The sequence below is a fragment of the Salmo salar genome, chromosome ssa15 (genome assembly GCF_905237065.1).
Source record: "Salmo salar chromosome ssa15, Ssal_v3.1, whole genome shotgun sequence".
Taxonomy (NCBI): domain Eukaryota; kingdom Metazoa; phylum Chordata; class Actinopteri; order Salmoniformes; family Salmonidae; genus Salmo; species Salmo salar.
This window is the reverse complement of record NC_059456.1, coordinates 81,051,762-81,077,963: the sequence shown is the minus strand read 5'-3', so window position 1 is coordinate 81,077,963 and position 26,202 is coordinate 81,051,762. Positions and strand designations below refer to the sequence as shown.

The 26,202-nt window shown below is 39.5% G+C and overlaps 1 protein-coding gene across 2 annotated transcripts; it reads left to right on the top strand.

The window, feature by feature from the left end:
- Positions 1–8,679: 8,679 nt before the first annotated feature.
- LOC106571998 (NAD kinase) lies at positions 8,680–23,667 on the top strand. Of its 2 annotated transcripts, none has more exons than XR_006759252.1 (10): positions 8,680–9,129; positions 13,696–13,825; positions 16,542–16,647; positions 17,166–17,251; positions 17,400–17,502; positions 17,686–17,822; positions 18,385–18,484; positions 20,340–20,497; positions 20,796–21,004; positions 21,332–23,667. XR_006759252.1 is itself a non-coding variant. In XM_014145679.2 (10 exons), exons 1-10 carry the CDS (start codon positions 9,053–9,055, stop codon positions 21,477–21,479), a joined length of 1,128 nt encoding a protein of 375 aa, XP_014001154.1. In that variant the 5' UTR covers positions 8,680–9,052; the 3' UTR covers positions 21,480–23,667. The 2 variants fall into 2 exon arrangements, 1 of the variants encoding a protein (XP_014001154.1); XM_014145679.2 differs by having other exon boundaries at positions 20,796–20,878.
- Positions 23,668–26,202: the final 2,535 nt, after the last annotated feature.

Sequence of the window (26,202 nt, the reverse complement as noted above, 5' to 3'; positions counted from 1 at the left end):
AACCTAATTGACAGAGTGAAAAGAAGGAAGCCTGTACAGAATAAAAATATTCCAAAACATGCATCCTGTTTGCAATAAGTACTGCAATAATCACTAAAATAAAACTGGAAAAAATGTAACAAAGAAATAATCATTATATTTGAATACAAAGCGTTATGTTGGGGCAAATCCAACACAACACATCACTGAGTACCACTCTTCATATTTTCAAGCATGGTGGTGGCTGCATCATGTTATGTGTATGCTTGTCATCGGCAAGGACTAGGGAGTTTTTTAAGATAAAAATAAATAGAATAGAGCTAAGCACAGGCAAAATCATAGATGAAAACCTGGTTCAGTGTGCTTTCCAACAGACACTGGGAGACAAATTCACCTTTCAGCAGGACAGTAACCTAAAACACAAGGCCAAATATACACTGGAATTGCTTACCAAGACAACATTTCATTTAAGGACCTGTGCCATATAAATTGCAAAATAGTTGGGAAGAGATTTTCGATGTACCGATTCCATGGCACATGGTTTATGAATTGACATGCAACACGACACCGGATTCAATAATTATAATTTTTTCAATTTAAATTATTATACAAAATTCTTGCAACCAATAGAATGCTATATATATGGGGGATACAATCTTCCCAGCTCTGCAGATTTTGCTGCAAGGAGGCAGTGTCACTAGATAATTTATTTTGGTACTGTCCATATGTAGCTCGTTTTTGGTCACAGGTCCAGGAATGGCTGAAGAATTGTAACATTTACCTAGAGCTAACGCTGCAGATAGCACTACTGGTTGATTTGAAAAGTCATAGTCAATCGATCAATAACATAATTATTTTAGCAAAAATGTTTATCTTTAATTTACAATCTGTAGAAACTATGAGAATAGAAAGGTTCAGTATTTTTGTGAAGCATCACAGCACAGTTGAAAAATATATGGCAAATAGAAATCCAAAACATAATTGTAAAAGGGTTTTCTAATGATCAATTAGCCTTTTAAAATTATAAACTTGGATTAGCTAACACAACATGCCATTGGAACACAGAGTGATGGTTCCCGATAATGGGCCTCTTTACGCCTAAGTAGATATTCCATAAACAAATCTGCAGTTTCCAGCTACAATAGCCATTTACAACATTAACAATGTCTACACTGTATTTCTGATCAATTTGATGTTATTTTAATGGACAAAAAAATGGCTTTTCTTTCAAAAACAAGGACATTTATAAGTGACCCCAAACTTTTGAACGTGTGTGTGTGTGTGTGTGTGTGTGTGTGTGTGTGTGTGTGTGTGTGTGTGTGTGTGTGTGTGTGTGTGTGTGTGTGTGTGTGTGTGTGTGTGTGTGTGTGTGTGTGTGTGTGTGTGTGTGTGTGTGTGTGTGTGTGTGTAATAGATAGATTGGAAATGATGCAGACAATTACATTGATTGAAGCAACAATCTATCTGCAGTATTAAAGCTGATCCACCCCCTAAAAAATAAATACAAAAATAGACAACATTGAGTGTTCTTTAGTGGCCTAGTTACAGTTTTGACTTAAATCGGCTTGAAAATCTGTGATGAGACTTGAAAATGGCTCTCTAGCAACGATCAACAACCAACTTGACAGAGGTTGAAGAATTCTTTAAATAAATATTGTACAATCCAGGAGTGCACAGCTCTTAGAGATTTACCCAGAAAGACTGTAATCGCTGCCAAGGTGATTCTAACATCTATTGACTCGGGTGTGAACACTTATGTAAATTCGTTTTTTCTGTATTTCATTTTCAATAAATGTGTGAAAACTTATAAAAACATATTTTCACTTTGTCATTATGGGGTATTGTGTGTAGATGGGTGAGATAAAAAAATATATATATATTTTGTCAATTTTGAATTCAGGCTGTAACACTACAAAATGTAGAATAAGCCAAGGGGTATGAATACTTTCTCAAGGCACTGTAAATGAAGGTCAGATAAATGAAAAGCCGATTTTTGCTGGGGTCTTTGGACTGATGGGGTCAAACTGAAAGTGAGAGTTTGGCAGGTTTGATCCCGAAAAAGAAAGGAAATTCTTGCCTACTTCACCCATATTTAGTATTTTTTGTGTATAGTTCCAGTAGTTAGCTACACCACTACATAAAAAAAGTGATTAACTACTGAAAACAATATTTGAATTTAGTCCAACTACCAACAAGCTACTGAAAAATGTAGTTTAATTACTAGTTGAACTACATGTATTGTAGATCACTACTTCCCAACACTGCAGGTCACACATTGTGGGACAGTCGGTGTACAGTTATGAAAGACTCTTACCAAAGCAATGTGACTGTCTCTTTTCTTAGAGATTAGCCAGAGCCTTCCTTGGCACTTGACTCGGGCCGTCATGTAACTTGGTGATGTAACTTGATGTCTGCTTTAAGCAGAAATAATAGATGGATTAGCATCCTCAGGTGCAAAGCCTTTGGGCTGTTCATAAGTAGCAAAGATACTTTTATAGACTATGATACAGCCTGCCTACCGGTACTCCCTGCTAAATATATAACTGAGTATTGGTGTGGGTGTCTGCTTTAGAGGGAAGACAGACAAACTTGAACGTCAGCCGCGCATGGGTGGTCATCCTATCACCTCTTACCACAGAACATCGGCCGTCATTTTCTATTATTTTGCATTGACACCTTTCATCGACACCCAGTAGGTGACATGTTAGCATGTCTACCATTTTAGGGTTAATTTTTTATCAGTGAAGGCAACAAAGGGCTACCAATCACTCTCAATAAGTGTTATTCATATGTTGTATCAGTCTGTCCGTCTTGAGAGACATCGTGTGCTTCCATGGAAGGGAGGGTTTAACCTAAGGGAAGAAATGTTAAAGTAACTGTCCAGTGTTTACAGATTTCTATGAAATATGATCTATAATTAATTACAATATGAGTGAAATAGCTTTCCTTCCTAAAAAATAGTCATTAACCTCCCTGGGCGAGGTGGGACGCTCACGAAATACAAATACCTAAAAAATGCTACAACTTCAATTTCTCAAACATATGACTATTTTACACCATTTTAAAGACAAGACCCTCGTTAATCTAACCACATTGTCCAATTTCAAAAAGGCTTTACAGCGAAAGCAAAACATTAGATTATGTCAGGAGAGTACCCTGCCAAAAATAATCACACAGCCATTTTCAAAGCAAGCATATATGTCACAAAAACCAAAACCACAGCTAAATGCAGCACTAACCTTTGATGATCTTCATCAGATGACACTCGTAGGACATTATGTTATACAATACATGCATGTTTTGTTCAATCAAGTTCATATTTATATCAAAAACCAGCTTTTTACATTAGCATGTGATGTTCAGAACTAGCGTACCCACTGAAAACTTCCGGTGAATTTACTAAATTACTCAAGATAAACGTTCACAAAATACATAACAATTATTTTAAGAATTATAGATACAGAACTCCTTTATGCAATCGCGGTGTCAGATTTTAAAATAGCTTTTCGGCGAAAGCACATTTTGCAATATTCTGAGTACATATCTCGGCCATCACGGCTAGCTATTTTGACACGCACCAAGTTTGGGACTCACTAAACTCAGAATTACTATTAGAAAAATTGGATTACCTTTGCTGTTCTTCGTCAGAATGCACTCCCAGGACTTCTACTTCAACAACAAATGTTGTTTTGGTTCCAAATAATCCATAGTTATATTCTAATAGCTCCGTTTTGTTCGTGCGTTCAGGTCACTATCCGAAGGGTGACGCGCGAGTGCATTTCGTGACAAAAAATGTCTAAATATTCCATTACCGTACTTAGAAGCATGTCAAACGCTGTTTAAAATCTATTTTTATGCTATTTTTCTCGTAAAATAGTGATAATATTCCAACCAGGCAACGTTGTATTCATTCAAAGGCTGAAAGAAAAAAATTGAGAATTCTCGTGTCCGTGCATCTCCAGTGTCACTGTCCCCAGGCTGACCACTCACAAACTCTCCTGCTGTTCTTCGCCCAGAGACAGCAGACACCCCATTCCACTTTCTGGCGGCTTTAGAGAGCCAATGGGAGTCTTAGAAAGTGTCACGTTACAGCACAGATGCTGTATTTTCGATAGAGATGCAACAGAATGACAACAAATTGTCAGACAGGGCACTTCCTGTATGGAATCTTCTCAGGTTTTGGTCTGCCATATGAGTTCTGTTATACTCACAGACACCATTCGAACAGTTTTAGAAACTTTAGAGTGTTTTCTATCCAAATCTACTAATTGTATGCATATTCTCGTTTCTGGGCAAGAGTAGTAACCAGTTTAAATCGGGTATGTTTTTTTTATCCGGCCGTGCAAATACCGCCCCCTAGCCCCAACAGGTTTTAAGTACTGTATGTTTAAAAAGTAGCCTTTCTCTGTTGGAATGCTGTGGGCGTACCCAAACAATATACAAAATATTCATGTTCTATGAGGAAATAGCAAGTATTTTTTTAAATCATCTGTTTGAGATAAAAGGTTGAGTTTTTTTCTGAAATGTATGATTTGACCGTACATACGAGTATAGAACAGGTCAAAAACATTATTTAGGTTTGAGTTAACAGAATGAAACTTTTAAGTGAGAATTTCACTGGAAAGTTACTTTAAGATGAGTGTCTGACCATGACCTGTCAGGTCATTGCTCATTGGATGCTTCCTGAGGCCTGACAGAAGAGATGGCCCTTCAATCGCTCTTACAGTGGGTGATTCTTTGATCCCCCTCTACGCAGACGACACCATTCTGTATAAATCTGGCCCTTCTTTGGACACTGTGTTAACAAACCTCCAAACGAGCTTCAATGCCATACAACACTCCTTCCGTGGCCTCCAACTGCTCTTAAACGCTAGTAAAGCTAAATGCATGCACTTCAACCGATCGCTGCCCGCACCCACCCGCCTGCCTAGCATCACTACTCTGGACGGTTCTGACTTAGAATATGTGGACAACTATAAATACCTAGGTGTCTGGCTAGACTGTAAACTCTCCTTCCAGACTCATATTAAGCATCTCCAATCCAAAATTAAATCTAGAATCGGCTTCCTATTTCGCAACAAAGCCTCCTTCACTCATGCTGCCAAACATACCCTCGTAAAACTGACTATCCTGCCGATCCTTGACTTCGGCGATGTCATTTACAAAATAGCCTCCTACACTCTACTTAGCAAATTGGATGCAGTCCATCACAGTGCCATCCGTTTTGTCACCAAAGCCCCATATACTACCCACCATTGCGACCTGTATGCTCTCGTCGCCTGGTCCTCGCTACATATTCGTCGCCAAACCCACTGGCTCCAGGTCATCTATAAGTCTTTGCTAGGTAAAGCTCTGCCTTATCTCAGCTCACTGGTCACCATAGCAACACCCACCCGTAGATCGCGCTCCAGCAGGTATATTTCACTGGTCATCCCAAAAGCCAACACCTACTTTGGCTGCCTTTCCTTCCAGTTCTCTGCTGCCAATGACTGGAACAAATTGCAATAATCAATGAAGTTGGAGACTCATATCTCCCTCACTAACTTCAAGCATCTGTAAATAGCCCATCCAACCAACTACCTACCTCATCCCCATATTTGGTTTTGTTTTTTTCTGCTCTTTTGCACACCAGTACACTGCGTGCACAATTATTAGGCAAGTGAGTATTCTGATCTTATCATTGTTTCTATTCACATTTTCGAACTCCAAGCCATGTAAACTTGAATGCTTATTGGATTTAATCATTTTCAGGTGATATGTATTTGTGTAATGAGGGAGGGTGTGGCGAAAGTGAATAACACCTTATATCAAAGTGTGCATAATTATTAGGCAGCCTCATTACCTCAGGTAAAATGGGCCAAAAAATAAATTTAACTGACACTGAAAAACCAAAAATGTAAAATGCCTTTCAGACGGATGCGACACTCTTTAAATAGCTAAACTATTGAGGTGTGACCACCGGACATTCAAACGTTTTGTTGCGAATAGTCAACTGGGGCGCAAAAAACGCATGGGGAAGAAAAGGTGCAAATTAACTGCAAAAAACAGTGGTACAGGAAGAAGTCCTCAGCATTCTAGAAGGCCATGATCTTTATGCAGGACAATGCTCCATCACATGCATCCAAGTACTGCACTGCTTAGCTAGCCAGCAAGGGCCTCAAAGATGCCTGAATAATGACCTGGCCCCCTTCCTCACCTGACTTAAATCCTATTGAGAACTTGTGGGCCCTTCTCAAACGTGAGATTTACAGTGATGGAAGACAATACACCTTTTTGAACAGCATTTGGGAGGCTGTGGTTGCTGCTTCAGCGAAAATTGATCGTTAACAGATCAAGAAACTGACAGACTCCATGGATGGAAGGCTCATGCCAGTTATTGAAAATAAGGGTGGCTATATTGGTCAGTAAATATTGTTGAAAGGCCTAAAATGTTATATAATTGTAATTTTGTGTTACTTATCTGTTACACTTACTCTAAAAATTGAGAATAAACAAGTGAGTTGAGAGAAATTATTTTTGTAATTTAGTTGCCTAATAATTGTGCACATTTGTATATTTCCCTGAGAAAGACAAAACTCACTTTTCCTTTTTTAAACATTCAGGTTTGAGGTTCAATAACATTTTGGATTGACTGAGAGCATTGTGTTTGTTCAACAATAAAATTAATCCCGAGGAATACAATTTGCCAAATAATTGTGCACGCAGTGTATGTCTACTTGCACATCCTCATCTGCACATATATCACTCCAGTGTTAATTGCTAAATTGTAATTATTTCACCTCTATGGCTTATTTATTGCCTTACCTTCCTACTCTTCTACATTTGCACACATTGTACATAGATTTTTCTATTGTGTTATTGACTGTACCTTTGTTTATGTGTACCTCTGTGTTGTTGTTTTTATCGCACTACTTTGCTTTATCTTGGCCAGGTCGCAGTTGTAAATGAGAACTTGTTCTCAACTGGCCTACCTGGTTAAATAAGGTTGAAAACATGTTTATTTTTATTTTTTTTAATGACTGAATATCAACACAACAGTCACTAAATGGACTCACTGACACAGTAAAAAGGCTTCGGCATCCAATCGAAAAACCTAACCACAATGAGAAAATACGTTTATTGTTCAGTATCGAAATAAGGAGACAGGAGTTGCATATTTATAGACTGTAAAAAAACATAATTGTTACTGTCAGTGTAAAATTGTTTTGCATTTCACAAGGGCCATTTTTGTTTGAGATTTAGTTTAGTTTACTTTTTATCCTGGTATGAAAATATTCCTTTCACTAGTGCAGGGTTTGTTCTAGATCAAAAAATGGGCTTAGGTACACAGTTTGCCATGGGGCTGAGAGAAGATGTTGCTGTTTTCAAGCAAATTTCCTGCAATACGCCACCTTTTGCAATAGCTTATGCTGTGTTCTTAAACTATCTGAATGACTTAAATAAAATACATTCAATGGGAGTCCCATGCCATGACAAAAATACTTGGATATTATATTATTAAAATATAGGTCCATTATATTTTCTATCTGAATATGTTTTCCCATCCCATTTACATTTTCGGACAGCCGAAGCATTTCCTATGCAGAAAGAACCCTGCATTAGTGAATATTTGTTTCCCGTTATATAATGTGGAGATGTCTGCTGTGCTGATTTGACTGATGTGGGCAAGAGAATGTCGAGAAAGTTGCTTGATCTGCAGGCAGTGACATGTTTTAGCCTTGAAAGTGTGGCCAACGTCCGCACTGACAATCACACACACAGACAACCCCTCCCCCCTTTCTTACACACACTTGTGTTGTGTCGTGTGATTCAGCTCTAAAAACTAAATTCCACCTTCTGTCCAACTCATCTCCAGTCATTGGTGAATAATTCACCCCCCCCTCAATTTGTTGGGCATGGTGTCCCATGTTGACTCCAATGCTTCCCACAGTTAAGTTGGCTGTTCTTGTTGCAGTTCTTGACAAAAACCAGTGCGTCTGGCACCTACTACCATAACCTGTTCAAAGATACTTAAGTATTTTGTCTTTCCCACTCACCCTCTGAATAGCATACATACATAATCCATGTCTCAAGGTTTAACAATCCTTCTTTAACCTGTCTCCCCTTCATCTACACTGATTTTAATTGGATTTAACAAGTGACATCAATGAGGGATCATAGCTTTCACTTGGATTCACCTGGTCAGTCTATGTCAGGGAAAGAGCAGGTGTCCTTAATGTTTTGGACACTCAGTGTAGTGTATCTGTCATTATAATGAAGAGCAGTCTTTGACAGGCACTCATTTTAGGATGGCCCTTTTCTGTTATGTAACAAAATATTTGTTTCCAATTTGTTTAATTGTAAAACTCTTCTAAAATGTGTCTATTTTAATACATTCATGGAAGTTTTTTTATTGTATAAGCCCTAGGAAAAACGTTATAATACTCATTGAATAATATAAAACAAACAACCATTCATAGTACCTATTGCTCATATCAAGGAAGTGTAATCCATCTGTAATGGTCCTGTTGTATGTAATGTTCTCAGATTAACTACTTTTAGGTAGGACTAACCCGGGAAATTCCACTTGAACATTGTTCTATAACATCTTAACACAGCCAGCCAATGAGAGTTGTCTTCCCTTAAAGGGGAGGGTCTGTAATTGTTGTAGGTGGGTTGTTGTAGGCGGGGCTGGCGATGATGTCATTAAGATGAGTGAGAGGTTTGGGTCACCGTCAGAATGCAGGGTAGAGATTTAGAGTTAATATTTACACAAGGCAATCCAGGAAGAAGTAGTGACAACTGTGGTTTTTCTGGTGGTTTGATGAAGGATAGATATTGAAGGCAGCTTATGGGAAGACTATCAACGTAATTCAACTTAAGTGGTGAGATCTGCATTAGGTGGTTAAATATAACTTGAATTAACCACTGGATTTTTTAAAGAATGCTTTAGGCACACAGAGACTGTACAGAGCAAAATGAGTTGTTTTGCTTTAGATAGTGGAATCGGTAGACTGAAGAGCAGGTAGCTTGGCATAACCAAGCACATTCAGTCAGTGCTCTCTCCACCCATCTCTGCTTGAAGAAGCATCACATGCAGACAGCCATGAAATTCAACCAGTGTGTGCAACCGCAAGCTCCGGAGAACAGCGACAACAAAGTGTGGAAATGGTGAGAATATTCTCTCTCTCTGTCTTTCTTTCTCTTCGGCTGACAGGCTTTCTCAATAGGAACATGGCTTTACAAGTAATGTTTGATGAGTGAAGTACTAACCTGCATTGTCCTGTAGTGTTAGCATAGTGAATGTGTGAATGTGTTTTTTTCCCTTTTGGTTTGTCATTAGGTGACATTAGGACCTGAAAGACTTATACCTGTGTACTAGTATATATGGTATGTACAGATAGTATCCATCTGTAGAGTATCTATGGTCATATGGGCATGATTTTACTCTCATTTGTAAACAGTGGAATTTAAAATGAGAAGTACTATTCCTAGATGGCTGGCTGTAGGTTGAGGTTATTATGAGTGACCGCTATTTGTAACTAAATGAGCCATACCACTGACAAAAACACAGGCACATTGTGACATTGTCCATATTTGGTCTTTGTAATGAAACCGGGACGAGGGTTTTGCCTACCTGTTTAGCCAGACTTTCTCCAATGGGGGAAGGGGTGTGGGTGAGGGTTTGCCTGTTCTGATATTGGCTTATAACATAGGCTAATTGTGTGCTCACTGCTCACATATGTCACACAAACAAATTACATTTTTACAAAGTACCTTTCGTAAAGCCCAATGTTACGTTTTGTAAAGATGTTTTCTCATGTATCAAAACTTTAGCATCTTTTTTAATTTTGTTCCAATTGTAGCCTATTCCTGTGTGGAATTGTAATTTGTGGCCTTTGGGTGAATAGACGTACATTCAGAGAAAGTCATGAGTTGGGTTGTGTCTTCGGTCTGTAATGGTTTGACACGAGCCCCCACCTCACCCCACGAGCACTAATGACTTTGGTGCACTGCACACACCCTCTCTGGCTAACACAGAGGACTCAGTTGTTGACAATAAACAGATACACATTTAGAAAGTCAAACAACATATTGAAACCTTGATTTATAATGAAAGATGATCCTCCAAGTACACACGACCACTAATCTCAGCAACAAAGAATCTCACGTAAACTACTCAATTCCATTTACAGTCCACAAGAGATTAATCATTTCTTTTTTACCTTTATTTAACTAGGCAAGTCAGTTATGAACAAATTCTTATTTTCAATGACAGCCTAGGAACAGCCTTGTTCAGGGGCAGAACCACAGATTTTTTACCTTGTCAGCTCGGGGATTCGATCTTGCAACCTTTCGCTTCCTAGTCCAATGCTCTAACCACTAGGCTACCTGCCGCCCCAACATCCTCAAAATATTGCCAGATGGTACATTTGCGTACTACCATACCCCAAAGGAGATGATGGGGAATATGAAAACGTTGTTTCTCTCCGAAGGATTTATAGATCGGGCAACACAGGTTGATGTAATGTCAATATTGTACTTATCTGGCAACCCAAGTTGACATGTCAGTGTTTTACATACAGTAGACTTATTTCAAAGATATGGAAATCCAAGTTTAGGTTATTTACATTTGTCATTTAGCAGACACTCTTATCCAGAGTGACTTACAGTAGTGAGTGCATAAATGTGACCATCCGGCTCGATTCGGTCTTATGTAGCAACTTTTCAAATTGTATTTTTTACATTGGATAAAAGTAGAAAGTTAGCTAGAAAATGGTATATCATACACTAAAGTTGAGGAACAATGGGAAAGTAATTCTGTTTTGAAAGTTGATAAACTTGTAACCTCACTGTTTTGGTACACCTACTGCAGACCTCTTCTTTGTCCATACCCATTCAGCATCATTCACACCCTCTTAAGCTTTAGCCCCACCCATCTCTTTAAGGGTTGATCCGAGCGTTCTGTCCGAACAACAGCAGTCAAGCACCCAAGCTAACTGGCTAATGTTTGCTAGCTTGCTAGCTACTTCCAGACACAAATGAGAGAACAGCTCACTCTGACCATTTTACTCGCCCTAGCAGAGCTGGTTAGGCTGTTTTTATGTTATCCAGAGCGTTGATGACTGCAACTGTGCTGCTGGCAACAATTTACGCTTTTTTGCCAACGTTTACTGACACCAGCCATATTCAACGGGTGTTGAGTGTTCGTAAATTTGTCAGTTATTCTGCGCACTGGCATACTCAGACGAAAGCGCTCTGAAATCCGAGTAGATAGCGAGAGCGAATTTACCAGCTATGTCTATCAACTGTTGTCGCAGTGACATAATTAACATTCTATTGAAATGGTTACTTGCATAGTGGAGTATTTTGTTACAACATGTAGCTAGCTAGCTAAACAATGAACCATAATCGCAACTCATGACATTACTGCCCTACATGAATCTGCAGCTAACTAACCAAACAGGTTCAATGTTAGCTTGCTGGCTCTGAGATACGAATAATATTACTACACAGATCATACACGTAACGTTAGCTAGCGAACCAGACAGCTAACATTAGCTAGCTAGCTAACAATACACTTTATCTTGAAATAAAAATGGCTTTCTGACAAAATTAGAAACGTGTAATATCTGAAAATGTGTACATGGATGGATGCTTCTCCCTCGCTCACGGATGCCATGGTTGCCCTTAGTTTGAAGATGTAATCCAGAGACAGGGGTTTTCTCCATCTCCTTAGCTATCATACTCTAACTCCACTGTTTCAAAACTCGGTCCTCCAAGTGGAGAGCAACACTTATGCAGTTCTACTACGTGATATATTTTTTTTTAAAGCCCCGTCAGACAGGATTACCTACACATACTGACCAGCTCAAATAGACCGACTCGTGCTACATGTCAGACCAATCCGAACTCATGTCTCGGCATGTCCAGCCCACTCATTTTCTCAGCCAATCATGGCTAGCTGGAAGGTTGCTGTCTTTTTCTGTGGCTAAACCAACTAGGCTCGTAATTTAACAATTGTATTCATATTTACAGATGGCATACAAGTTTGTTATTAAGGCACATAAAAGTTCACATGTTCCAGAAGGCATTTCTGCCAAAAAACGCATTTAGATTTATTTTTTTTGTTTACATTCAAATGGCTCTCCTGTGAAGTAGTGATGTGCGACATACGCCTAGTTTCCTGAAACGAGTCACAAATTGTTTTACTTTTTCGTCTCTGTGGGAATCGAATCCACAACCCTGGCGTTGCAAGCAGCAAGCTCTAACAACTGAGCCACACAGGAACTATGTCTCTTATACAGTGTCAGTCTTATGGTACCAGAAGCCAAACAATAATAGATTAAGCAGTGTAGTGTGTAATGTAGTAAGCTGGTGTTATCATGTGTGGTCCATCTCTTGTATTTGTACTGTTGTATTACTGTTTTAACACATTTTGTAAGTAAAACAAACCTGTGTTTCAACAGACAGAGTATCTCATCCTTAACAGTATTTCAAAAGAACAATTTTAATATTGTACAAGGACTACAAACTACAGCCCAACTCTGGTTTTCCCTCAATTAGGCTACTTTGTATGAAGATTAGTTTTTGTTTTAATCGACCATTTGAGTTTCAAGTTAAGGTCACGTGTAACCAGCTCACAAAGTCGACAAGGACTGCTAGAGTTAATCGCATGCATTATGTAAAAACTTACAAGTAGCCTTACTTTTAATGAATGATGACAAAATGCATATTCTACCACTGTATCTGTATGCTCTGTCAACTAACACTATTCCACAACCCCCTCGAAAATGTACATGACATGTACATGACACTGGAAATTACGTCTGGACGATACTTGTAGCGCGATACCCGTTAGTATCATGTCAAGGAAACAATACACGAGCGGAGTTAACTTCTTTGGGAAAACAGACGGAATGTTGGGAACAAACATAATTATGTTGACATCCAGTGTCACATGAATTTATTTTCCAAGCTATAGCACACAATATTTTATATAGAGCAGGTTTTTAAAGGACCAAAGTGTTCGTTCTGCTTCGTGTTTTCATTTTTGCCATGGAAAAAATATTGTGATACTGGTATCGTCACAGCCCTAATGGAAATTTGAAACAAATACAACAGTGGAAGTTGACAAGAAAAGACAAGACACCAAAGCGTTTCAACGTGTCGCCTTCATCAGGGTGTTATTCCTGCACCTTGGTTGGAATGTGAGGTCACTGTGATGTGTTTATATAAATGTATGGTCCCTTCTTGACCCTGCTGAATTCTGAGGCTGCCAGTGTTACTAGACTAAGCCCCAGCCAATAATAGGATAGGTATTAAGCAGCTCTGCATCTTATCAAACTGGTAAAAACAAACAGTATGAAGGAACACTGAGCCAACAACCACAAGAGCTCAAAACATGGCTACTGAGAGCTCACCATGCCCAAACCAGAAATGTTCAATAGCCGCAAAGTTTACAGGCTATAGTAGTGAGAAACCATGAGAGAATTACAACTATGTTTATTCACCTCAAAATGTCAAGAAGGACTATGACTCGTGTAAAACTACAGTTCTTAGCAGTAGGTTTACAAATGGTGCTCCATCAAAATTGAATTATTTGTTTTATTACATAACAACAGCTCTGTTGCTGCAATCCCTTTGATCAAATGATGAGTGATTTAAAATGTACAATTCATTATTACCCTTAAAAAACGTATTGATTACCTGTGGTCTTTCTTTCTCACCACTCAGGCACATTCAAGACCCAGCCAGCCAGAGACTGACGTGGAACAAGCCTCCCAAAAGTGTCCTTGTCATCAAGAAGATCCAGGATGCCAGTCTACTGCAGCCTTTCAAAGAGCTCTGTGTGTTTCTCACAGAGGTAGGACATTTGTACTTTTTGCAGTGACCCACAGTGTGCAGAGGCTCTCTAGTCTCAAATTATAGCTACCTGCACCTTAGCGGCCTTGATAGGTGTGTAGTTCAGGTTCATTAGAAAGTCTGCCATTAAGTCCCAAAAAACAGAAATATTAGTGACTGAGAATATATTAAACAATGAATAATTGTATACTTACACCTTACAAGAAAGTAAGGCTGCTTGTAAACTGCAGTCTGAATATTCTTTCGACCTATTAGTCTTCTAAAGGGTAATATGAAAGTATTAGCTTTACCAGGGTTCGCACAAGGTGCTTGATGTGGTTAAAGTACTTGAATTTGGCACTCTGATATTCAAATACTGGAATAACTTGAAAATTAGACATTTTCTCATGTTGGTACTTTAATTAAAATGAGGAGAACAGAAAATGACGAAATATGTTATTGGTCTTGCTAATTAATTTCCAGGCAGACTACCAAGTTTTATTTCCTCGCATGTTTTGCTTTCTGGTTGCCTGGCGAGCTCGCTCATTTTATCCACACTGCCACTCAGCCAAGCAGGTACAGAACTGACTGATTAGGCGCCGCCAAACGTCACATCAATAGCTAGAATGCTGGGCAAATGTAGTATTTTTTTTTAATGGGTTTTATTACATTTACATTTTAGTCATTTAGCAGACGCTCTTATCCAGAGCGACTTATAGTAGTGAATGCATATATTTCATAAACATTTCTTTTTTTCCCCCCCGTACTGGTCCCCCGTGGGAATCGAACTGAACCTCAGTGTTGCTTGCCTCGAAGCGAGCATAGAAGTGATTTAGCTCGTCTGGTAGGCTCGTGTCACTGGGCAGCTCGCGGCTGTGCTTCCCTTTGTAGTCTGTAATACTTTGCAAGCCCTGCCGACAAGTGTCGGAGCCGGTGTAGTATGATGTAATCTTAGCCCTGTATTGACGCTTTGCCTGTTTGATGGTTCGTCGCAGGGCATAGCGGGATTTCTTGTAAGCTTCCGGGTTAGAGTCCCGCACCTTAAAAGCGGCAGCTCTACCCTTTAGCTCAGTGCGAATGTTGCCTATAATCCATGGCTTCAGGTTGGGGTATGTACGTACAGTCACTTTGGGGACGACATCCTCAATGCACTTATTGATAAAGCCAGTGACTGATGTGGTGTATTCCTCAATGTCATCGGAAGAATCCCGGAACATGTTCCAGTCTGTGATAGCAAAACAGTCCTTTTATCAAACAGTTCCTTTTTATCAAACCCAACAAGGGATGTAGTGGAGGGTAAATGCTGTTTACGCACGGTTTTATGTGAATTTGCGTTTACTCAACCTTTTTATTTGGTTAATTGTTGTTTACCCACTTATTATTGCATTCCCAGCATTGATCAACGCTCAGAAGGCTTTTTGATCTGAGTTCTAATCACGCATTACTCTGCGAACGAGTGGAATCATGAATGATTCATGTATGCTCGTTATGTTCTCCTGCTCCCCCGAATTTTCCATGTTAGCAGTGCATTCATTCATTCACTACTCTTTCCAACGGGAAACTCCGCCCACGACATAGGCCGAGAGGTGAAACGAACTACCTCAGCCCAGATCTACAGCGGCAAGTAGCAGAGAGATGCCGCTGACAGTGGGAATTCTTTTATCATCCCTCGACTCCTGCGGTGTCAACAGACAAACCCACCCTGACTCTCGGAGAATGAGTGATATTATATCAGTGATATTTCAGTCAGAAGTCTAGCTAGCTAGGTTGCTCTGGCTATTAGCCAGGTACTGTAGCTAGCTATAACTAGCTGGCTAGAAAGATGACGTTAGTAGTACAGTGGTTCCCAAACTTGGGGTCTGGGACCCATGTTTAAATAGGGTCCCCTGAGAGAGTCTTTAATCTTATCAAACACATTAAGAACTTGTTTATCTTCAAATGGGTATAGAACACACAATTCTAGAGTCAACTAAGGGCCTTTTACACAGTCAGAATTCACTTTCATGTCATTATGGGTTGGGACAGCCTGTGGGACCTAACATTTTGTGAAATTTAATGAAAATGTAAATATAAAAGACAATTTCATATTATGTACACTGAACAAAAATATAAACACAAAATGCAACAATTTCAACGATTTTACTTAGTTACAGTTCATATAAGGAAATCAGTGAACACCATCAGTCCTCATGTATGTAGTAAATAAGTAGTGAAACACATTATTTGAGTAGAACTTGTAAGGCATTGATGAATAAGTTAGTGGTTTTTTTTCATGAGGTTGTGGTGATATACTGCCATCTGGTGGCAACTAGAAACAATTACATAATAGGAACTATTACGAATTGATTGTCCTCGAAAATAAATATTCGTGCTTGAAAAAGCACTTGAAGGTCCTTGAATTTGTAACATTTTTTTAACCTTTTATTTAACTAGGCAAGTCAGTTAAGAACATATTCTTATTTACAATGACGGCTTACCCCGGCCAAAGCCTCCCCTAACCCAGACGACACTGGGCCAATTGTGCACCGCCCCATGGGACTCCCGATCACGGCCGGTTGTGATACAGCCCGGGATCAAACCAGGGTCTTTAGTGATGCCTCTAGCACTGCGATGCAGTGCCTTAGACCGCTGCGCCACTCGGGAGCCCCAAAATTTGACTTGCCACTATCTGTACAAACCCTGCATTACATGTGCATGTTGCTAATGCACATGTTTATACTTGTGCGTTGTTCTACCAGAAAAGCATAATTGTTTACGTGGAGAGGAAGGTTCTGGCGGACCCAGCCATCCAGGCCGATGAGAGCTTTGCGGCCATCATCCAGAAGTTCTGCACCTTCAGAGAAGGTGAGGAGACCATTAGAGGACTGGGTCGTATTCATTAGTGCACAAAGTAGCCCTTTTTTTCAACAAAAAAACGAAAATGCATTATCTTATGGGAGAAGTTTAGGTATTGTTTTGTCAGTTTTCTTCCATTTGGTGCCTAGTGAATACAATCCTGAAGGATGATAGATTGATCTGAATGACTCTATGTAGCTAGTGATGTAGGATCTTAATTTGAGCCAGTATGCTACAGCAGGAAAATAATCCTGCAGCAACAGGAACTGTGAATTATTATGTGGATTATAATTAATTAATTAATTATTTTGTAGGGGTTAATACATTTGTGTTAGGGAAAATCAAGTCTGAAATGTAAAATTATTTTAGAAGTTTGCATTTTCTGCTTTGCAGGAAAATTCTCAGCAACAAAAGTGACTGTTGTGTAAATGTCAGGATTGTCTATGAATGTCTATGAAACTCTCACTTGAAGTAGTATAGCTTTCTCTTACGGACTTGAACCTAATGTGTTTGTATGCATACCGCAGATCTCGATGACATTTCCAATCGAGTGGACTTCATCATCTGTCTTGGTGGAGATGGGACCTTACTTTACGCATCGTCACTCTTCCAGGTATACATTTACTATTCACTTCTCCAAGTAAAGTAAACATACTCATTTGTCAGTTTTTGAATATACTGTGAATTGTTGTAAAATAAATCTTGATTGTGCTTGTTTCCATAGCTTGCTTGTGTGTGTATGTGCTGATGTGTTTTTTCAGAAGAGTGTTCCACCTGTTATGGCCTTCCACCTGGGTTCTCTGGGCTTCCTCACGCCTTTCAACTTTGACACGTACCAGTCTCAGGTCACCCAAATCATTGAGGGTACGTCTTTAGGCATGACCTTACCCAATTTCAACAACAGAAGCCTTACTCTCTTATCTGTATGCTGGTGGCTGTTTACACGGCACAAGTTGTGCTACAGTTAGCATTTCTAGCTGCTAGGTTCATATTTACATTTTACATGCTACTCTTAGTTAAACAAAAGTTTGCGTGTCTGCTGAGCAGGTAACGCCGCCATCATCCTTCGCAGTCGCCTGCGAGTGGTGAAGGAGAGCCGAGAGAAGAAGGCCCGGGTGGATGAGAAGGGCATCATCATGACCAACGGAGACAGCGAGGGCAGCCGCAAAGCCATGCAGTACCAGGTGAGCGCTGTGTCTACTGGTATGTTACCCCAGTATTATGGTTAGTACCACAATAGGTTCCTAGCATCATGATGACGTGGAACATCTCAGTCAAAGGACTCATTGTCTTTATTCTGGTAATGTTCCCACTGTCACAGGCCTGACCTCAGATCCCAGCGGCATGATAAAATACCAGAAAGGTCTAAATGTACAATTTGTTTTGGGGATTGTAGGGTGGCAGCAATCCTTCAGGTCTAGTTTCACTTCCTCCTTATTTGTTTGAGGTAGTCTGTCACATGGATTTGTTTCACTGCTTTTCTGTAGTTCTAGCAATGCACCCTATGTGCTTCTATTTTGGCCTGGTGCTATCATCTATCATAGGGTTGATGTATGTGGGGTGTTTGAGTTTTGATCGTAGTTCATTATGCATTGTCATCATACACACAGTCCCTGCTTCCTACTGAGTGGGCTTTAACAAGTCATAACATAGGGCTGGGTTCCAATTTTTTTTACTAAAGTAACTAACAACATGGCTAGTGGAGTATCTCTGGTTAACATGACTCTGGGTTTCCTGGTCCAACAGGTGCTGAATGAGGTGGTGGTGGACAGAGGCCCGTCCTCCTACCTTTCCAACGTGGACCTCTTTTTAGACGGACACCTCATCACCACGGTACAGGGAGACGGTGAGTAGTAAACCCCTCAACCTGCTGCTACTGGGTTAAAGGACATGTTTTACCCCATTGGCATGGCCGATTAATTAGGGCTGATTTCAACATTTCATAACAATCGGTAATCGGCCTTTTTGGACACCGATTATATTGCAATCCACGAGAAGACTGCGTGGCAGGTTGACCACCTGTTACACGAGTACAGCATCAAAAGGACCTTGTGGCTGCAAGGAGCCAAGGTAAGTTGCTAGCTAGCATTAAACTTATCTTATAAAAAAACAATCTTCACATAATCACTAGTTAACAACACATGGTTGATGGTTTCACTAGGTTAACTAGCTTGTTCTGTGTTGCATATAATCAATGCGGTGCCTATTAATTTATCATCAAATCACAGCCTACTTCAACTTCGCCAAACGGGTGACGATTTAACAAAAGCGCATTCGCGAAAAAAGCACAATTGTTGCAATAATGTACCTAACCATAAACATCAATGCCTTTCTTAAAATCAATACACAAGTATATTTTTTTAAAACCTGCTTATGTAGTTAAAAGAAATTCATGTTAGTGGGCCATATTAACTAGGGAAATTGTGTCACTTCTCTTGCGTTCAGTGCAGTCAGGGTATATGCAGCAGTTTGGGCCGCCTGGCTCGTTGCGAACTGTTGAAAGGCCATTTATTCCTAACAAAGACCGTAATTAATTTGCCAGAATTTTACATAATTATAACATTGAAAGTTGTGCAATGTAACAGTAATATTTAGACTTAGGGTTGCCACCCGTTCTATAAAATACGGAACGGTTCCGTATTTCACTGAAAGAATAAACGTTTTGTTTTCGAAATTATAGTTTCCCGGATCTGACCATATTAATGACCAAAGGCTCGTAATTTCTGTTTGTTTATTATATTATAATTAAGTATATGATTTGATATTTGACTGAGCGGTGGTAGGCAGCAGCAGGCTCGTAAGCATTCATTCAAACAGCAGCTCTTATCAATGCTTGAAGCACAGCACTGTTTATGACTTCAAGCCTATCAACTCCAGAGATTAGGCTGGCAATACTAAAGTGCCTTTAAGAACATCCAATAGTCAAAGGTATATGAAATACAAATGGTATAGAGAGAAATAGTCCTATAATAACTACAACCTAAAACTTCTTAACTGGGAATATTGAAGACTCATGTTCAAAGGAACCACCAGCTTACATATGTTCTCATGTTCTGAGCAAGGAATTTAAACGTTAGCTTTTTTTACGTGGCACATATTGCACTTCTACAACACTGTGTTTTTGCATTATTTATACCAAATTGAACATGTTTCATTATTTATTTGAGACTAAATAGATTTTATTTATGTGTTATATTAAGTTAAAATAAGTGTTCATCGTTCATTCAGTATTGTTGTAATAGTCATTTATTACAAATATATATATTGCTTCTATAAATAAATCGTCATTGGCTTTTTTTGGTCCTCCAAGTATCGGTATCGGCGTTAAAATCATAATCAGTCGACCTCTAGTTTAGATGCTGTAACTGGTCGTTATACTGTGATGTTTATTACGACTGCTTACTGCTTGTGAACAAGCCACGAAGGAGAAATCTGTTCAAATACAAACATGGTACTGATGTTCTATTAGTGGTGCATACTGTTGCAGCTCGCCTTGTCGGTAGATTTGGCTGAGATGGTTTAGTCTTTGCTATCTGTCCACTACTTCCTAGTAACTCCCTTTCTGGAAGCCTCTCAGAATGTCAGAAGTATTTCCGTTGTCTTGGGGATGGTTTACTGTGTTTTGGAACTTCTTTCAGCTTGTTGGTGGTGTAGCGGTCAAAGTAGTGTCTGTCTCAGACTGTGTGTTTGTGTTGTCTCAGGTGTGATCGTGTCGACTCCCACGGGCAGCACTGCGTACGCGGTAGCAGCCGGAGCCTCCATGATCCACCCCAACGTGCCGGCCATCATGATCACCCCCATCTGCCCCCACTCATTGTCCTTCAGACCCATAGTGGTGCCTGCTGGGGTGGAACTCAAGGTAAACACACACACACATGCGTTCACCATACTGTCATTATCCATTTACTGCACCTCTCCACAAGACATTAGCATTTACTTCTCCTCTCCAGGAAATTTGTATTGAACAGTACACAAAGGTAACCAATGACCAGTCTGACACAGAGCTAGCACAATGCGTACTCTTTCAGTCACTGGTGATGCATGGCAATGAGGACATTGCTTATAATACACACACTCACATTTACTGCTAGACTTTTGTTGTCTTTGACTGGTCGTTCATCTGGATTCCCATCTTCTGCTCCGTCTGTCACGCTCAGATCATGCTGTCACGTGACTCCAGGAATACGGCCTGGGTGTCATTCGATGGGAGGAAGAGACAAGAAATCTGCCATGGAGACAAGTGCGTGACCTTTTGACCCCTCAGTCATGCAACCTCCCCCCTAGTCAAAATACCACCAAACAAAAGCTGATAAACATGGAATATAGCCTGCTGAACTCAACCCAAAGCTCATCTAACTCCCGCAAGGTGCCTGAATACACAGACAGAACCAGTTATATAATTATATTGACCAGTTTCATGTATTCGAGACAAAAATGTCACATCACATGATGTTCTGTAGTGGTTTTCCTTTATGCAGCCAGAGATAATTACCTTCCTTATCGCTGAAATGCTGGCAGCCCATTGATATACCAGTAACAGAGGACTCCTTTTAGGAAGTTAGTCAGCCAGTTTCAAGTGTCTCTTTCGTCATTGTTTGAGGGTGATTGCGAATACCTTGCATGCCTCCCACTCATACCTGATTGACTGTGACGTTTGCTCTTTTGTCTTTTTCTTTCTCTCTCTTATCTCCAGCATTACCATCACTACTTCCTGCTTCCCCATTCCCTCCATCTGTTTCCGGGATCCCGTGAACGACTGGTTCGAGAGCCTGGCCCAATGTTTACACTGGAATGTGAGAAAGAAGCAGAACTACCTTTGCTCCAAGGAGGACGTGTTCTGACGCTAACAACCTCGCCTCCCGGTGACACCATTCTCATAGTACACCATTTTGGTTGCGTTCCAGATGCAGAGATTCTGCGCAGTTCTTCAAAAATCAAATCCGATCTTTACAATACCTGGACAAGTGTTTAACATACCACGGCAAAATGATATAGCGATCCTATATCTGGAACGCACCCTTTGACTTCAGTTGGATTCCAACAGGTCAATTTGCAACCAACATCCTCCGGAGATTAATTTGTTTTGATTCTAGATCATCCCTTACTGTTAAGAATTTCACACCTTTTTAAAAAGATTGTTGAAATGGCCTTTTTATGCCAACAACCAGATTGTCTCATGTCTGACTGAAAGCAATCCAGGTTAAAGTAATACTGAGCTACGGATCAACCCCAAGCTCCTCAACATATAACACAGATATAATGACTGTTGTCAGTGGGGACGTTTATCAAGAACCAATGTTCTTGGGGATATGGAGTTGAAAATGTATTTTATAGTAATGATTGACGTTTTGAGACAATCCCTAAAATAAAATGTATTATTACTACTTCAGGAATAGCAGAAAAATTGCTTCTACTCTGCAATAATGAACTAAATGTATAGATTGTGCCTTAAACTGGTAAATATTATATTATCATAATCAATTTAGGTTTACATAACTTTCATTTTCTTAAATCGGATTTACATCTTAGTGCAGGTGTAACATAACCATATCTTCAGTATTCCTCATATTCAAGCTTCTCAAATGGCTTGTACAAATGTTAAGATACGCAACATTAATGTAAGATTAACTACTCTGTCTACAACAACAACGCTGTGGTGTCTGACCGTGTGTAATGTCAAAAGAGTATGGCACAAACATTAAGAACTGAAGTCCATTCCAGGTGAGATGAGACCACAACTCGATGTCTTCATAGCCTTTCACTATAAAGCTATAGCTCTACTATGTCATTCGTTTCAGTCAAGTGGGGTGCACAAGGTGATTCCATTGTAATTCTGTTGTTTACAATCAAAGCGATTGTGAGTCTACAGGGTTTTTACCATCCCATCTAGTTTTTTTTTTTTTTGCTTTAGACATGGGAGGCCAGGTAGGTGGAATTTAGCCCATCAATGATATTGAATAATTAGCTCAGTTGGTAAGGTAATGAGTAGATTCTGGTGTAGTGTCTGGATGGAGCTAAACCCAGCTGGACCAGGGTTGTCAACCCCTGACCTATGGTGTCTGACTGTTATTGCTGGGGCGGCAGGGTAACCTAGTGGTTAGAGCTTTGGACTAGTAACCGAAAGGTTGCAAGTTCAAATCCCCGAGCTGACAAGGTACAAATCTGTTGTTCTGACCCTGAACAAGGCAGACATTGAAAATAAGAATTTGTTCTTAAGTGACTTGCCTAGTTAAATAAAGGTAAAATAAAAAAATTGCAGTATGCTGAGAGATTGAAGGCATTCAGATTGCAACACTGCTTATTGACAAGCTCTGAAATACCGACTTGACAAAATGTTATGGTTTGAGGGTTTTTCTTCTATCTTACAGACAAATTATAGTGTATGCGTTTACAACATACATTATGTGTGTTGGATGGCAAGTGAAATTTCCCCTGATGGAAAAACTGGTCTAAGCTCTGTGGATACCAGCACACCACACTCTGCAAGAGGATTCCTTTTTTTCTAATTTATGACACTTGATATATTTATTAACCAGTTTACACTATCATTGCTGAAATATACATCTCTGGTACGTTTTTGTATATTGATATGTATATGATTAGTACAGTAAGTCAGTTTCACTATACCTCTTTCAATGGACTTTGGAGTGGAGTCTTTTCAAGTTAATGGCAGTCCCTTCAGTTGTTAGGGAGATATAGTTTGGAAACATCTGGAAGAAATCCATTTGTCTTTGTATGCTACTATACTTTATTTTTCCAGAGAGAGTACAGTGTATTCTCTCCTGAAGTAAAGGCAGTTGTGAACTTTGCCTTACACTGAAATCATGCAAATCATATAAACTTCCCCCAATGTGATATCTTAGTGGGACCTTTTGGATGAAGGATCTTATTCCTATTGTTCTTTTTATGTCAGTTATTCTTTTAACTTTGTTTTGTAGACTTCTATAACTCTGAAAGCCTATCACTTTGTAAATATTGTTTCTGAAATAAATATTTTTCCAGAGAACTTTAATAAACAAAGAGAGCCAATCTATTGTCAATACGTGTTCATTTTCAATTGGTTTGGTATTATTTTGTGATCCTTGTTGAAACATTAATTTGCTGCATTTTGGTCATCCAATGAATTTTACCCCTTTTATGTGTGTGTCTAGGAACAAAGAAAAATGGAACCCACAATTTGAGGAAGTAATCTCTTTTACAGCAAGTGCACTTCTCTTCCTGCATTTTTTTTATTTATTAAGCAACAAAGGAGTTTACTGCAATTACCAAATAGATAATCATGTGTTAACTGGCTTTCAGCAATGTGAGCAACTTTTAAAGATTATTACATTTCTAACCGTGTATTTAAAATGGAAATGTTGAGTAGTTAATACATAGTAATATATTAATGAGCCAATGAATTGTGTTCATTTTTTTGTTTGGTGATACCTTGTTGAAATATCCAAATGCTGCGTTATTGTTTTTCATGCATGTCGAGGTCAGATTAATTTGACCCCTCTTTTTGTAAGTGACCGGGAACAAGGAAAAAGACAGCATAACATGCTTTATTACTTATTGAATATTTGAGGAAGTCTTTCCCAGCAGTTCACTTCTCTTCCTAACTTAGAATTTAGTTTACTGCAACACTTATTTCATAATTTTATTGAGAACCTGCAGTTTACAAAAACACGATAATGGGTTGTCAACCAATCAATAAAGTGCAGCGAAAACCTATAAAGATGTTAACTGTCTTTCAACAACGATTATTTCAAACTAAGATATTTTGTGTAGTGCATAGACAATGGACATATCAATAGTAGTTAATACATAGGAATATACTACTGTATATGAAATTATAAATATTGTTCACAAAAACAGAAATCTAAAAAGTTAGCAGTATAAAACCTCTCAAATAAACCATTTCATAGACAGGGCACAATTTCCAATGGATGTATTAGAACACCACTGAATATTGTCTTTGGTTTATTTTACTACAAGCACACATTAAATTATAAAGGTAAAAGTGACAATCCGTTAATAATTATGGTAAAAGCAAAGTGACCCTAAAAATATAATTGTTGTACAGAATATCTGCATTGATTTACATACAGTAGCTGTTTCAGAAGTTAGATTGTGCATTTGGCCTTGTAAACTGGTTCTCCAGACTCCAAAGAACTTAACATCTCACTGTACGTGTTGTAGGCACATTAAAGGGTAAGCATTATCCAACATACTGAGATGAATCCTCTAGAAGTAGGCAAAATGTGATAAAAAGTAACCATGTCATAGACTCATAAATTAATCAGTGGTGCTCATCAGCTATTATAAAATAGTTAACAGTGTTTTGTACCTTCTGAAAGTATTCAGACCCCTTGACTTTTTCCACATTTTGTTACGTTACAGCCTTGTTCTAAACTTGACTAAATGTCTCCCTCCCTCCTCAATCTACACATAATACCCTATAATGATAAAGGAAAAACAGGTAAAATGGTAAAATGACTAAAATGTAAGAAATGCATTTTATTTTTTAAATGGAAATGTAACATTTACATAAGTATTCAGACTCTTTACTCAGTATTTTGTTGAACCACCTTTGGCAGCAATTACAGCCTCGAGTCTTCTTGGCACACTTGTATTTGATGAGTTTCTCCCATTCTTCTCTGCAGATCCTCTCAAGCTCTGTCAGGTTGGATGGGGAGCGTCGCTGCACAGCTATTTTCAGGTTCCTCCAGAGATGTTTGATCGGGTTCAAGTCCGGGCTCTGGCTGGGCCACTCAAGGACATTCAGAGAGTTGTCCTGGCTGTGTGCTTAGAGTCGTTGTCCTGTTGGAAGGTGAACCTTCACCCCAGTCTGAGGTACTGAGCGCTCTGGAGCAGGTTTTCATCAAGGATCTCTCTGTACTTTGCTTTGTTCATCTTTGCCTTGATCCTGACTACTCTCCCACTCCCTGCCACTGAAAGACATCCCCACAGCATGATTCTGCCACCACCATGCTTCACTGTAGGGATGGTGCCAGGTTTCTTCCAGAAGTGACGCTTGGCATTCAGGCCAAAGAGTTCAATCTTAGTTTCATCAGACCAGATAATCTTGTTTTTCATGATCCGAGAGTCTATGTGCCTTTGGCAAACTCTAAGCAGGCTGTCATGTGCCTTTTTCTGAGGAATGGCTTCCGTCTGGCCCCTCTAGCATAAAGGCCTGATTGATAGAGTGCTGCAGAGATGGTTGTCCTTCTGGAAGATTCTCCTATTTCCACAGAGGAACTCTAGAGCTCTGTCAGAGTGAGCATCGTGTTCTTGGTCACCTCCCTGACCAAGGCCCTTCTCCCCGATTGCTCATTTTGGCCGGTCAGCCAACTTCTTCCATTTAAGAATGATGGCCAGTGTGATCTTGGGGACCTTCAAGGCTGCAGACATTTTTTGGTACCCTTCCCCAGATCTGTGTCTCGACACAATCCTGTCTCGGAGCTGTACAGACAATTCCTTCGACCTCACGGCTTGGTTTTTGCTCTGACATGCACTGTCAACTGTGGGACCTTATATAGACGGGTGTGTGCCTTTCCAAATCCAAATTTACCACATGTGGAC